Raw genomic sequence first — 13,935 nt, 5'->3', positions numbered from 1 at the left:
TTTATACAATTCTTACGATATCTAAAGTTATATAAGTTTGAGAATCCAATTCTAACATCTATATAAATTTGCTAGCATAGTTTTTACACTTAAAAATTTAGATTTTGTTTCAAATGACATAAATGTAGAAAATATTTATAATATAATGAAATTCTATCTTTTATTGGTGATAGATATGATAGACTTAGATAAACACACCCTGATAGACATTTATCACATTAGCCTATATGGGTCTTCTACATCTATTAATCTATTTAGATTTACCAAACTCTATCACCGATAAAAAGTAAAGTTTTGTTGTATTTGTAAATAACTTAGCTCACCAAGATATATTAGAAAACAACCTTAAACATTTGAAGATATAATTGCAATTTCTGCCTATGCATTACTTGCGACTTTTATAATTATCTCAGTAAGTGGTTAAGAAGTCAAAGGTTCAATTCATATGGATTATTGCACATATGAGTTTACCTTATGGATGCATAAGTCGGGTTGGAGAAAAATTATGGACATCTGGGTTGGAGAAAAAAAAAAAAAAAAAAGAGAACCCTAGTGGTTCAATATGAAGGATCAACCCAACCCAAACCAAAAAATCCGATTTGGGTTGGCAGGTTTTTTTCTTCCATAACTTAAACAAAATTTCATATTGTTTTTCAATATGCAAGTTAAACAAATTGTTCAAGGTTTTTTTTTCCCATAACTTAAACAAAATTTCATATTGTTTTTCAATATGCAAGTTAAACAAATTGTTCAAGATGCGAACTGACTTATATATACAAATATTCAAATTCCAAGTCTACGATATTTATCCATAGAAAGGTTTTATAGGGTTTATATATATATATAACACATAATTGAGTTGGTCGGGTCAATATCCGACCTCTGGTTAGCCCGCTAAACTTTTTTTCTTTAACTTTTTAACAAACATAAAATTCAACACAATGGTTGAGTTTGGATAATTCGGATGGATTGATTTACGGATTTTTTGAACACCCCTAATTTACGGGAGAAATGGTGTGAGTCATATTGGACTAATTGTTTGGTAAATGAGTGGATGTTCGAGTAAGTTATTACAAGAAAAAGAAAAATAAAGAAAGAAAAAGAAAAGCTAAGCATCAAAATCACCCGCCAAGTTTTCCATATTTATTTAGTTCCTTCTCCAAATCCTTCCATCCCCTTGCAAATGGAGTTGCCAAGATTCACCCGTCCAAACCAACATAATGGATCTTCTTCTAGCCCTATTCTCTACGTTGCAAACTGTGGACCGGCCGTCGGAATCAGCCACCCCACAATCGCCGCGGTTTTTGCCCATTTTGGCCATGTGAAAGGTGTTCACGCCGCCGACGATACGGGCGCTCGTGTCATCGTATGTTTCTCCGAAGAATCCAGCGCCCAAGCCGCTCTTGAGACGCTTCACGGCCGCCCTTGCCCTCTCCTTGGAGGCCGGACTTTGCACATACGTTATTCGATCATCAGACCGTCGATTTCGCAACCTAATGATTCTGTTTCAGTTTCTGTGTCGGCTTCAGAGCTGGACATTCCCGGACTTTTCTTATTGCACGATTTCGTCAATGCTAAAGAAGAGGAGGTGAGCGTTTTAATCGGATTATGAGGACTAGAGAAGGATTCAGTTTTGTTTTGTGTTTTTTCCTTCACTCCCTTTGTTCAATTGTTATTGAATTTTTGTGGTTTTGAAGGATTTGCTTAGGGAAGTTGATGCTCGACCTTGGAATAATCTGGCGAAACGTAGAGTTCAGCATTATGGGTATGAGTTTTGTTATCAGGTAAGTAGCAAAACTTTGTCTTTTCCTTTTGCCTACTTGCTGTTGTACTGAATGATTGTGCATTTTTAGGATTTGCGAGTAATGTAAATCAGTTGGTTTTGTCTGTGTCTGTTTTTTTTCTTTCTAGACGAGGAATGTTAATACTAAACATCAGTTAGGGGAACTTCCACCATTTGTTTCCCATGTAGTTGATAGGATCTCCTTGTTTCCAAACACCGAGGATGTTGCAGATGCATCTCTTGACCAATTGACGGTAGGCTCTCTGTTTTTGATGAATCTCTAAACTTAGTTCCTTGTACTATGTTAGTTTCTTGTAAAATCTTTGAAAATTGAGATCGTAGCTTTTGCTATCTTGAGTTGTTGTGACCTTTAGTATGAGACTGAAATCAATACAACATTACAGGTTAATGAATACCCACCTGGGGTGGGTTTGTCCCCTCATATAGACACCCATTCTGCATTTGAAGGATTAATTTTCAGCCTTTCCTTAGCAGGGCCATGCATTATGGAGTTTAGGAGATATCCTGAAGGCGCTTGGCACAAATTCCCTTTAAGTATAGATTTGAAAATGGAGAATTCTGTAAACGACTCAAATTATCTGAGGAAAGCCATTTACCTCCCGCCCCGGTCTATGCTCCTACTGTCTGGTGAGGCACGCTATGCTTGGCATCATTACATTCCTCACCACAAGGTATAGCAAACCATCCATGAACGAATTGTTGCTTTAGTTGGGTTGATTTACGAAATTGTAGAGTTATCTATTATATATTTTGATAGTCCCAAGTCCTAAGAGTGTTTGCTCGTAAGCGAGTAAGGAAAGAAACGATGGTGTGAGAAATTGTAAGGGGTGTGTGGAGCTCATTAGTATGGAGTTCAGTTAGATTAGCATTGTGAGAGGAGGGTATCTTTATAGAGAACTTTTGTGGCATTCTCTTTGAAAATTAGGAGAGGTTGGAAGCTTTCAAACTTCTTTGTCATTGCTACCGGTTTATAGATAAATTGGCCTAGCCCTATCACATGTTAACAGATACGAATTGGTTTAATAGTCTATTTTCAAATGGTTGGACCTATGGGTAAGGATGAGCTATACATTTGGATGTCTGTAATATTTCAATAGTCATCTACTTATGATAATCATATCACAAAGTCTGTAAATTGGACTAGATATCATGGGTATAAACATTTTTTTTAGGTGTTCAGAAAGGTGCCAGCCAAGCATCTATAGTGGTTAAGAAGATAATTAGTTGTTGTTTGTTGATTAACATTATTGTTTAGCTTTTGAACGAGAGAAACTGCACTTATATGTTCAACCATATACTTGATGAATAAATTTTACTCATTTTGTTCTCATTTATGATGTTGAAATTGGGTAAATGTTCTGTATCAGATTGACATGGTAAAGGACAGTTCTATCAGAAGGGCTCCTAGGAGAGTTTCTTTTACATTTCGCAAGGTGAGTAGAGATAATGCATATGTTCTTTCCTCGAGCTGTAGATTTTAGTTCTCAAGAGGTGCTTGGTGTCAAGGACATATTTGTCCAAGGTATTATTTACCTAAGGCCGTATGCCCGAATACCCCCAAATCACTTTATCTTTATGTCTTGAAAGTAGTCTAGGTTAATTCTTTCGTTTTCGTGTCGCCGAGCCACAGTGTGACATTTCTGCTTTTTCATATGCAAGCGTGCCAAGGCCAAAAATCTCAATATGTACTATAGGGGGTACATGACTAGTCCGACCCCCGCCCAAGCCTTGTCGCACTCTTTGCAAGTTAAGCTATTTTCTTTGCAATTGACAGTCTTCAATGCTTTCTTTATGATGTTTTCAACTATTTACTTTCTCTCTCCCGTTTTATAAAAACATTTCCTCAAAAACGTGGAGGGAGGCTACATTATACCGTGAGTTTGTCCGCGGATTCCGAATTTCGAATGGCTGACTTGTTGATCGAGCTAAACAAGTGCCGCACAATCGTGTCGAGAAGTTACGATTGTGACAAGTGGTATCAGAGCCAAATTGGCTAATTGACGATAAGACCGAAACATGTCGTCGTCAAATCCATCGGGCAAGGCCCAGAAAGACTGACTAGTAGAGCTAGAAGAGCAGATGCTCTACCTAGTCGAAGTTCCCGACTCCATTCGCTACTTGGAGTCTCGTCTCGATGAAATTTCCGCGAAAATTGATATGATCGATGCGGTAGTTGGCCGTGTCGAAGGGTTGCCGATACAAGAGTTGTTGGCAAGGGTTAACACCCTAGAAGAAAACACAAACGTCAGAAGAACTGTTAACTACGAGCGTGGGGACAGTTCATCAGGCTTTGCTGCCCACATGGAAGAACGTGTCAGCGAGCTAGATAGCTCTCAGAAGACACTATTAGAGATGATAAACGGCATGTCGGAGGATTTTAGAGTCACCCTTGATGTCGTTGGGAATGAAATCGCAGACGTGAACGCAAGGCTGAATCTCACGATGCGAGCAATGGCAAACCAAGCTCCAGCTGGAGGAGCAATTTCGGTTAGCAGAGTAAAGATCCCGGAACCAAAGTTCTTCTGTGGGGCAAGGGATGCAAAGGCCCTAGAGAACTATATTTTCGACCTTGAACAGTACTTCAAGGCGAGGAAGCCAAAGTGACATTGGCAACGATGCATCTGTCTGAAGATGCGAAGTTGCGGTGGAGGTCCCGATACGTGGACATACAAGAAGGACGTTGCACAGTAGACACTTGGGACGCCCTGAAGAGAGAGCTCCGCTCGCAATTCTTCCCCGAGAATGTGGAAATCCTTGCTCGGCGAAAATAGCGCGATCTAAGACACTGGCGAGATTTGAGAGTACGTGAAACAGTTCGCAGGGTTGATGCTAGACATCCGCGATATGTCAGAGAAAGACAAAGTTTTCTGTTTTGTTGAAGGGCTGAAACCGTGGGCAAGGGCCAAGCTGTATGAACAAAGGGTCCAAGACCTCACTTCAGCGTATGCAGCAGCCGAACGGTTGTTCGATCTGACAAGAGACTCTCAAGATGAGAGACGTCACCAAAGTTCCTCACCTGGAAGGAACAATAATAGTCGTCTGAGTTCTCCCAAAACTGTAGGGGGAGACGAATGTTCTGGTAAAGACCGCAGATCTCACCAGTCAACACACAGGGAACACATGGCAAAGGCCGAATAATCAAAGCCCACTCAAGCGCCGCCTCAGTTATTTCATTTGTGGTAGGCCACATATGGCAAGAGAATGCCCGAATAAAGTCGACTTTCATGCGTTTCAGGCCTCATTAATCACGGATTCAGATGATAAGCCAAATTAAGCTGAGGATGAAGCGGGCCTGATAGATGGAGGCGAAAGGACTCGAATAGGGGCCATAAAATATCTGTCGTCTCTCCAAAAAAAGTCAGGGGAGAGAAACGTACCCATGAAAGGGGGTTTATTATATGTTAACACCTGGATCAATCAAAAGCAGACGAAAAGCACTATGATTGATTCCGGTGCAACCCATAACTTCATAACAGAGGCGGAGGCCAGACGTCTAAGACTCCGTTGGGAGAAGGACTCAGGAAGAATGAAGGCCGTGAATTCCATTGCCCTACCCGTCGTCGGGTTAGTGAAACAAACGACGATAAAGTTGGGAGGATGGAAGGGCTGCGTAGACTTTGTGGTTGTAAAGATGGATGACTTCGAAGTAGTGCTAGGAATGGAGTTCCTCCTTGAACATCAAGTCATACCAATACCCTCAGCCAGATGTCTAGTGATTACTGGATCCTTTCCCACGATAGTGCAAGCAAAGATTCGTCAGCCCAACGGGTTTAAAATGATATCGGCCATGCGATTAGATGAGAATCGCGCCCAAGGGGAACCACCATTTGTGGAGATCCCGCTTGGGGCATCAGAAAAGCTGAGGGAGACAGTCCCCGAAGACACTCTGTATGTCTCGAAGAAGTACCATGGTGTGATGCCAAATAGTTGGCCCAAGTCCTCGTCGAAGCGAAGGAGGCCGACCATGGGATAGAGCCGCCGTCAGAGGCAAAAGCGCCTGCGAAGAATGTTTATTGCACGATGTCACCGGAGTTAGCTGGACTTCGGAAAGCATCAAAGATGCTGTTGAACACAGGATTTCGTAGACCTGTACAAGCTTCGTATGGAGTCCATGTCCTTCCCTTGAAGAAGAAAGACAGAAGCCCACAACAGCGTATTGACCGTCGTATCCAGAGCAAGCTCACAGTTCGGCGCAAATATCCACTCCCCATGCTCACGAGGCGGGTGGACCGTCCACGTGGGGTGAAGTATCTCCCGAAGTCAGACATCCGACCGAGGTACTGTCGAGTAAGAACAACGAAGGATAGGGGACTCGAGAAAAATTGTGTCACTAGGCATGAAACATACGAGTTCCCTGTGGTGCCATCGAGTCTTACCGATGCCAAGGGAGGAGAGTGTTACTCTGTGCAGAGCCAGATAAACGTCCCGGATCATGTGGGGGAGTGCCACCAAGGTGGATTGTTGAGAGAAGAAGACACTCATTGGAGTGAGAACCTTGTGTGTCAGGCCGCCTTCAATGGTTTGAAGCAAGCCATGATCGAGGGGCCAAGTCTTGGGGTCGTCGATACGACCAAGACTCCCAAAGTTGAAGCCGAGCAATTCAAGTGTGTGCTCAGAGAATATCTGCATCATTGTGTTGATGGCAGACGAAAGAATTGGGTTCAGTTGCTGAAGGTAACCCAGTTCGGTCATAGTGCTCAGACAGACTCGCTGATCAAGAGAAGTCCGTTTGAGATTAAAGGTAGGAGGCATTCTGTATTGCCGCCCCTCGCTGATGGCCCTTATGTAGGGGCCCGCCCTCAAGTCCACCGAGTTGGAGAGAAATGTGAACAGATGGCTGACATCGCTCGAGTGTGCCTAGAAGAAGCTTCAAGGCCGATGGAGGAGAGGGTAGATCAAAAGTGAAGCCCCTTGAGTTCGAGTGGATGACCAAGCTTCCAATTGACGGTGCAACAACGCCGTACAGTTATCTGTCAACCTGGACCTGGAGGAAGACAGAGAAGTCAAGGAAGTCCTTGCTGACAGAGTAAGGACTGGTAGAAGGCTCACGAGGGAGATACATAAATCCCTGGTGCAGCGGAAGAAGCCCCTCGTGGAGGTAACAAGCGGAGAACATGGTGAAGACCTTGAAGAGTGGACTCAGAAGACCGAAGAGCTCCAGCTTCACCAGTTGACGAGGACGTCAACCGTTTAAGTGGGGGAGAATGTCAAGGGCATATTTGTCCAAGGTATTATTTACCTAAGGTCGTATAGCCCGAATACCCCAAAATCACTTTATCTTTATGTCTTGAAAGTAGTCTAGGTTAATTCTTTCGTTTTCGTGTCGCCGAGCCACAGTGTGACATTTCGGTTTTTTCATATGCAAGCATGCCAAGGCCAAAAATCTCAATATGTACTGTAGGGGGTACATGACTAGTCCGACCCCCGCCCAAGCCTTGTCGCACTCTTTGCAAGTTAAGCTATTTTCTTTGCAATTGACCGTCTTCAATGCTTTCTTTATGATGTTTTCAACTATTTACTTTCTCTCTCCCGTTTTATAAAAACATTTCCTCAAGAACGTGAAGGGAGGCTACATCATACCGCGAGTTTGTCCGCGGATTTCGAATTTCGAATTTCGAATGGATGATTTGTTGATCGAGCTAAGCAAGTGCCGCACAATCGTGTCGAGAAGTTACGATTGTGACACTTGGCTCATGGGGGATTTTGGAGCTAAATATGTCAGGTGCTTAGCTTATGCCTCACGATTAACCTTAAAGCTCTGATAGAATGTAGGCCACGAAACCGCAAATCAATCGCAGCCACAAAGAGTGCATAAACAGAATTTGAAACTTTTTTCTTCTCAGCATAATTCATATTAAGGTTATTCAAATCGAGAAACCTTTTACATGAAGCACGGTTTTTCCTTTACTAATGCCTGTTTGGTCATCCCGCTTTATAATGTTGAAAACTCTGTGATAATAATGGAACTAAATATGTGGAAACTGGTTGAAATGTATGTGAATGGAATGACTAAGCCATGCTACAAAGTTGAAAATCTCAAGCCAATGCCTTACGACTTGAAGATATGATGGTAAAAACATATCTAGTAACCAGTTATTCTTTTGCTTCGATTTTCTCGGGATGCTTTGCAATATTCTACCGTTCTCTATGGTCTAAAAATTGATGTTTTATCTCATCTTATCATCTCACATGCCTTCCCATGGTTGAATTAAGGAAAAAATTGTCTTCTTGTAGGTGAGAACTGATCCTTGCCAATGCAAATTTCCCCATTATTGCGATTCTCAGAGATAAATGAAAGGGCTCAATTCTTATTGAAGAACAGGCTGAGTTTTCTTTTTCTCCTCATTCATCCATCTTTTTACATATGGTGCTTTAAAGTAGATTTTTTTACATGTTTTTACTTGGTTGTACTTACAGTTTATATTATAGGGGGATTTTTCTATACTTCTCACATTTATTGTTTAAATATTTTACCCCCTTATGCTCTAATTATGGATGCAACAACAGCATTTTATTGAACTCCATTAATTACAGGAAATAAAACTGGGGATGAGGAAACGTTATAGAGGTTAAAATTCAGGATCTCTTCTCTTTTTTATTCAATTTAAAATTGTTTTGTTTGTCTGTTTGATAATGTTATTTTTCACGAATGATTGTTTGGTAACCATTTGATTTTTTAATTAGTTTCAAACTATTAGATAAAACACTCATTTTTAACTTGAAGATTTCATCTCTAGTTCACATTTTTTCTAGTTACAATGAAAGGTCGTGGGACATCAAACCATGGTCATTTAGGATGTCAACAAGTACTTTATCTATTAGATGATGTTCGGATTTACCATTTTACATTTATCGAGTGCAAAAACGAATTTTTTTCCAATTATTATTTCCTTACTAACCACATTGTGATGACTCTCCAAATATAACTTTTTAGAAGTCGTTTTGGATAAGGGGTGAGTTGTTATAGTCTTAAGTTACTATAGTTGGGCTATGATAGTTTTTGTTTAGAGTGTAGATTATTTTAGTTAATAGTATGTGTTTGATGTGTAAATTGTTTTTGTTTGATGAGGAAATCGTAAACAGTAAATGATAATGTAAAACAATAAAAATTATAGCAAATTGTAAATACTGTATCAAATAAGGGGTTTATATTTTAGCTAATTGAAGACTTGTAGTATTTACCATAACAAGAAGTGGTGATTACAGTCTTAAATATACCTTGTTCTAGAATTAGCTTTAAATCTTTGCCAATACATATATTCTATTTTAATATGAAAAGCTCATTTTATATTCTGTATCTTAGGAGTGACATTAATTAATAATGGTATTAATTCATATTTTTAAATTTCATAACTAATTCTATCTCGATCCATTTATTTTTATTATGCATGGAATCTAAAATAAAATAAAATCTTAATTGAGGTGGTAACAATGGTTAGTTTGGAGTTCTAAATTTTATAATTTTTTCAAAGTGGCCGTCTAATTTGGTAATATTTTTCAAGAAACAATCCTGATCAAAATTGAAAGTCAATCTAAAAATAAGTCAACTAGTATATATGCAATTTTGTTTTTGAGAATTCATAATTGTATAAATACATACGGATAGATGGGAGAGATATACATCTTCAATTAAAAACAAAGATTTTTCATCACCGTGTGATTGTTGAAATAAAGAACAGTAATAATAGTAGAAAAAGGTTAAATTAGAAGTTCAAACCCTAAAACTTCCCTAGTGTCTTGTAAGTTCTAACTTTCAATTTGTGTCAATAAATTGTTGGTGTTTAGTTTCTTTTAAAAATTAATTAGTCGATTAGATATAATTTTTAACCAATGGCCTAAACTCACACATAACTTATAAAATTGAAAGTTGAATATCAAAAAGATATAAAATTGAAAGGGTAAGAATTTATAAGAGATTTTTTTTTTGTAATTTAAAAAGTTCATAATGTGTTAGATGTTTTTGAAAGTGTATAGATGAATTAGACAAACACAAAATAATATGTACGAAGCTCAATTAACATGAATTTGTACTATTAATCTTGAGGTCTGATATTCAATCTTTTACCACGTATAAAGGCAAATTCCAAAAATCACTATATGGTGGTGGTAGTACTTTTACTTACACCCTCGAACTTTTAACATATACACTCCAACTTGTATATATAGAAAGGTTTAAATCTTTTTTTTTTCATTCAAATTCCAAATCTTTTATTCAATAAAATCTAAACCAAACGATTACATTTTCAAATTCATTCAATTTAAATTGAAGGAAAATAAAAAGTCAATAATTTAAGTTCGTTTATATTATATATACAAAAGGGGCTATGAAGGAAAATTTTTTACTCTCATATTTCCTTATATTTTTTCGTCCAATTTTATCTTTTGTTACAACTATTTAGATAAAAGTGGTTAGACGTGAAATGATGTAGTCTTTTCATGTTTAGATGTGATCTAGATCACAAATATTACGATCCAACGGAAAAAAGAAATATGTTATTCGCCTTGTTACAACTGTTGAGATTGAGTGGTTACACAACAAAGTGATATATTCTTTCACATTGACATACTTATTTTGCTATCCAATAACTCTAAGAGAGGGGCAAGATGTGGATGTATGTTCTAGATCACATATATAAAAGATCTTGATCTAATCTGTGGATGGTTATTTGAATAGACAATATAATACCACCAGTGGCAGATCCAGATATTTTATACAGTGGGAGCATTATATACTAAACACAGCTAAAAAAATTCAAATGTTTTAAAAAATACAAATATAGGATTTGTACCAACTTTTGGTTGAAAGGGTGGGGGCACAAACATTACATTACAACAATATTTTGTTAAAAATAAAACATTATTTAGTATATATTGTAATTTGAAACATCAAAATTAATATTAAAATATAAAAATCGATAATGTGGGGGGAGGGGGGAACACGTGCCCCGCTGGCCCCTTAATAAATCTGCCCTTGAATACAATATGGACGTATCTTTAAAGGTACAATCCTATCAACTAGTTATAGTTACTCGAGTTAAACAATTTAAAACTAATTCATTAATTAGAATAATTTAAAAACCTTTTAATTTGTGTATTGAAATAAAACTACAAATTTCACGTGTATCACGTCTTATGGTCTATTTAAGATAATCCATTTAAAACATGTTTGAATCGCTTTCTAAGTATTTGTAAATTCTTCTTTCACATATTTAAACTTAAGATAATTAAAATTACATAAAACAAAAAACCAGTCTCAACCTAAGGAGCGGGAGGGGATCTGCTCGACCTCTTTCATCCCTTTCTCTGGCTCTTCTTTCTTTGTCAGTGACAGTTCTGTTGTTGATGTACTTGCTTTTGGTCTTGAATATCTAGGATTCCAAGGCAAAAATCAAGCCTGATTTGTTTACGAAAGATGTCAATGCCTGTTGAGATCCGTAAACGAAGAAAGAAGTAAAGCGATTGGCCTTACAGGATCAAGTCAAGAAAACACTCTGCGGAAGGAAAACCTAGCTACGTAAGGATCGAACTAAAAATCTACTTTGACTGGTGCCGCAGATCAAGCTTTTTCTACTGAAAGAGAGGGAGTCTCTCATTCATCTTTTGGGCGTCCTACCTACTCACTTGAGATAGCTGACCCTTTTGACTGAAACCATTGGAAAACCTACTACTTGAATCCAACTGTACCTTTCATACCTATTTATTTGGTTTACCTTTCATACCTACTTTCTTTGGGTTCTAGCTTTAGGGCGTCCCACTTAAAGATCTCATTCTTCGACTGATCTGCCACCAGTTTGAAGGACCTATCAATCCATTATTTTGAGATCCCTTTCTCCTATTTATGCTCTGTCTCTTGGGGAGCGTGTGCGTGCCTCTGACTTCAATAAAGGTGAACTTGCGTTTTGATTAGATTCAGATTCTTCTTCTCGTGAATAAACTCTTTAGCTTCTCTTTTTAGCTTCTTAGAGTAGATATTCAAAGAAATAATAGCTTGACTAAGATTGAAGAAACGTCAACTCCTTTGGAGCCTCCGCCACTCAATCTCACCTATCTGCTTTCCCTTGTAACCTCTTGAGAGCGACTTTGCACCTCAACCGTGGGTCTTTCCTCCCCATATTAGAACCTCGATCTTCTTCCCTTTTCAGAGTGTAGGCTTTTTTCTTCCTTTTCTTTTAGTAGGTTCACTTTCTGTGTGCCTTTGGAGAAGTCAGGTTGCCCAGAATTAGTAGGGCGAACAATTTGTGGGTGATTTTAGTACGAAAATACACCACTCCGATGCTAGGCTTTCCTTATGCTCTGTGAGGCTTTCTTTAACACTGACAAAAGAGAAAGCAAAGCCTAGGAAGCGTATAAGGAAAAGGGAGCGGGATCCATGCTTTCATGATTGAACTTTCTTTCTCCTAGGACTTCTCTTATTGAACTCGTTTATGGAACTGAAACTAGAAGCGTCAGAGCCCACTCTACGGAAGGTTTGCCTATCCTTATAGTCTTCTTTGATTGAAATAGGTTCTTGTGCTATTACGAGCAATCGATTCCTTAAGATCTGACTCCTTTACAGATGAATGAGGTCTTAGGCTTTCAGAATAGCTTCGCCTTTGACTTGTCCGCTCTGTGGGCTTCCTTTTCCCTTTCGCAAATGTTATATCTCTTATTCAATTCAGAGTTTTTTTGATCGAGGGCGCTTCTCCCTAATATGGGATAAGTTGTCTATAGTCCGAAGAGAACTCCAACTGGGCCAATTGCCTAATACGACCCCTTGTTCATTGAGGCAGTAGCGAACGAGACAGGATGGAAATTCTCCACTTAATGGATACTGCTTAAGGCTCCGGCACTCTCATTTGTCTTGCTAGGATTTTGCTAGTCCAACCCTTTTCTTTCTTGCAAGATGCGATCCCTTGCAAGGTTTTGCAAGTCCTTTCTTTAGTTCTCTCATCTCGCTCTTTGAGATCTTTCATTGGCTGAATTTAATAGAAAATTGTGATTGAGCCTCCCTAAAATCCTATTTTCATCTAAGCTATTACTTCAAAGTCAAACAGGAGACGAAAGGAAGGTAAAGAGGAGGCTCGACTGAAAGGAGAGTTAGGGAATTCTATTGCCACAGTGTGCCGAAGCACTAATCAACTGGTATGTATTCAAGCTCCATGGTTGTTATAGCATGCCAAGCATAAAGACAAAGAGAGAAAAATAGTTGGGTCGCCCAGTTGAACCTAAAGGATGAAGGGGTTTTAGAGATTACTTTGATTGCGCGGTATAAAGTCTCCTAAGCCTAAGCCCTACGTGGGGCTAAAGGATTATGGAATTTTGGGAGAGATTTTTGGAAGCCTAGCTAAGGATTTACATACTTTACCTTTCCCTCGCCTTCAAGTGGAGGTTCTTCTTTCAAACCTCAGATCACACTTTACTTGAGCTCATTGTTGATAGAATTAGAAACTAAGGCAGTAGTGGAAAGAATGAGGTTTGACTTAGGATCTCTCTTTCTCTTTCAACATCCTTCTTCTTGTCCACGGGTTTGGGGATTGAATCCAAGTGATCATCATTGTAAAAGATAGAAATTCATCGTATAAAGAAAGAAATCTATTAATAAAAGATCTCTCCTTTTAGTTTGAATGAGTCACATGCACCTTTGTTTTTTTTTGTTTTCTATTTCAGTTTTGTCACCGTTCTTTCTGGTGATTCCTATAAATAAAGATGTTCTACCTCTTAGTCTTAGTTTAGCCTTATACTCTATCTTAACTAGATTGGAACTCTTCTCTCTCACAATTGGATAGAAAGGCTTAGAGGTCAGTAGTAGAGGATCAACCCCACTCCACTAGGCCCTTGTTCATTGAGGCAGAAGGAAATATAAGGATAGTAGGCAAGGAAGAAAGCCTAGCCTAGAAGGAGAAGAAGCACGAGCTTTCATCCCTTTCTACTATCTCTATTGCCCAACTAGCAAATAGAAAAAGGCATAATCCCAAAATTCCTTCCCTAGACTGCCCCCTGGGTTAGATTGATTTATGGAACTTCCACTTTTTGTCGAGCTGACTCTTTCCCTTGCTTCTGAAAGGGGGAATGAAGGTCAATGAATAAGGGATCCCGAACCCATGAATACCTATAAGATGGAGATCCTGCGATTGAGACTCCTTTACTGACTT

General features: G+C 38.8%; 1 protein-coding gene across 1 annotated transcript; it reads left to right on the top strand.

Moving 5' to 3' along the window:
- The first annotated feature begins 1,073 nt into the window (after window positions 1–1,073).
- On the top strand, window positions 1,074–8,383 carry LOC103487636 (alkylated DNA repair protein ALKBH8 homolog). Its single transcript, XM_008446038.3, has 6 exons — window positions 1,074–1,588; window positions 1,698–1,784; window positions 1,912–2,037; window positions 2,188–2,475; window positions 3,172–3,237; window positions 8,039–8,383. The coding sequence occupies exons 1-6, from the start codon at window positions 1,184–1,186 to the stop codon at window positions 8,093–8,095; spliced, it is 1,029 nt and encodes a 342-aa protein (XP_008444260.2). The 5' UTR covers window positions 1,074–1,183; the 3' UTR covers window positions 8,096–8,383.
- The last annotated feature ends 5,552 nt before the right edge of the window (window positions 8,384–13,935 follow it).

This window comes from Cucumis melo, chromosome 7, assembly GCF_025177605.1.
Source record: "Cucumis melo cultivar AY chromosome 7, USDA_Cmelo_AY_1.0, whole genome shotgun sequence".
Taxonomy (NCBI): Eukaryota; Viridiplantae; Streptophyta; class Magnoliopsida; order Cucurbitales; family Cucurbitaceae; genus Cucumis; species Cucumis melo.
Note: the sequence above shows the minus strand (reverse complement) of the source record. Positions and strands in the feature narration are given on the sequence as shown.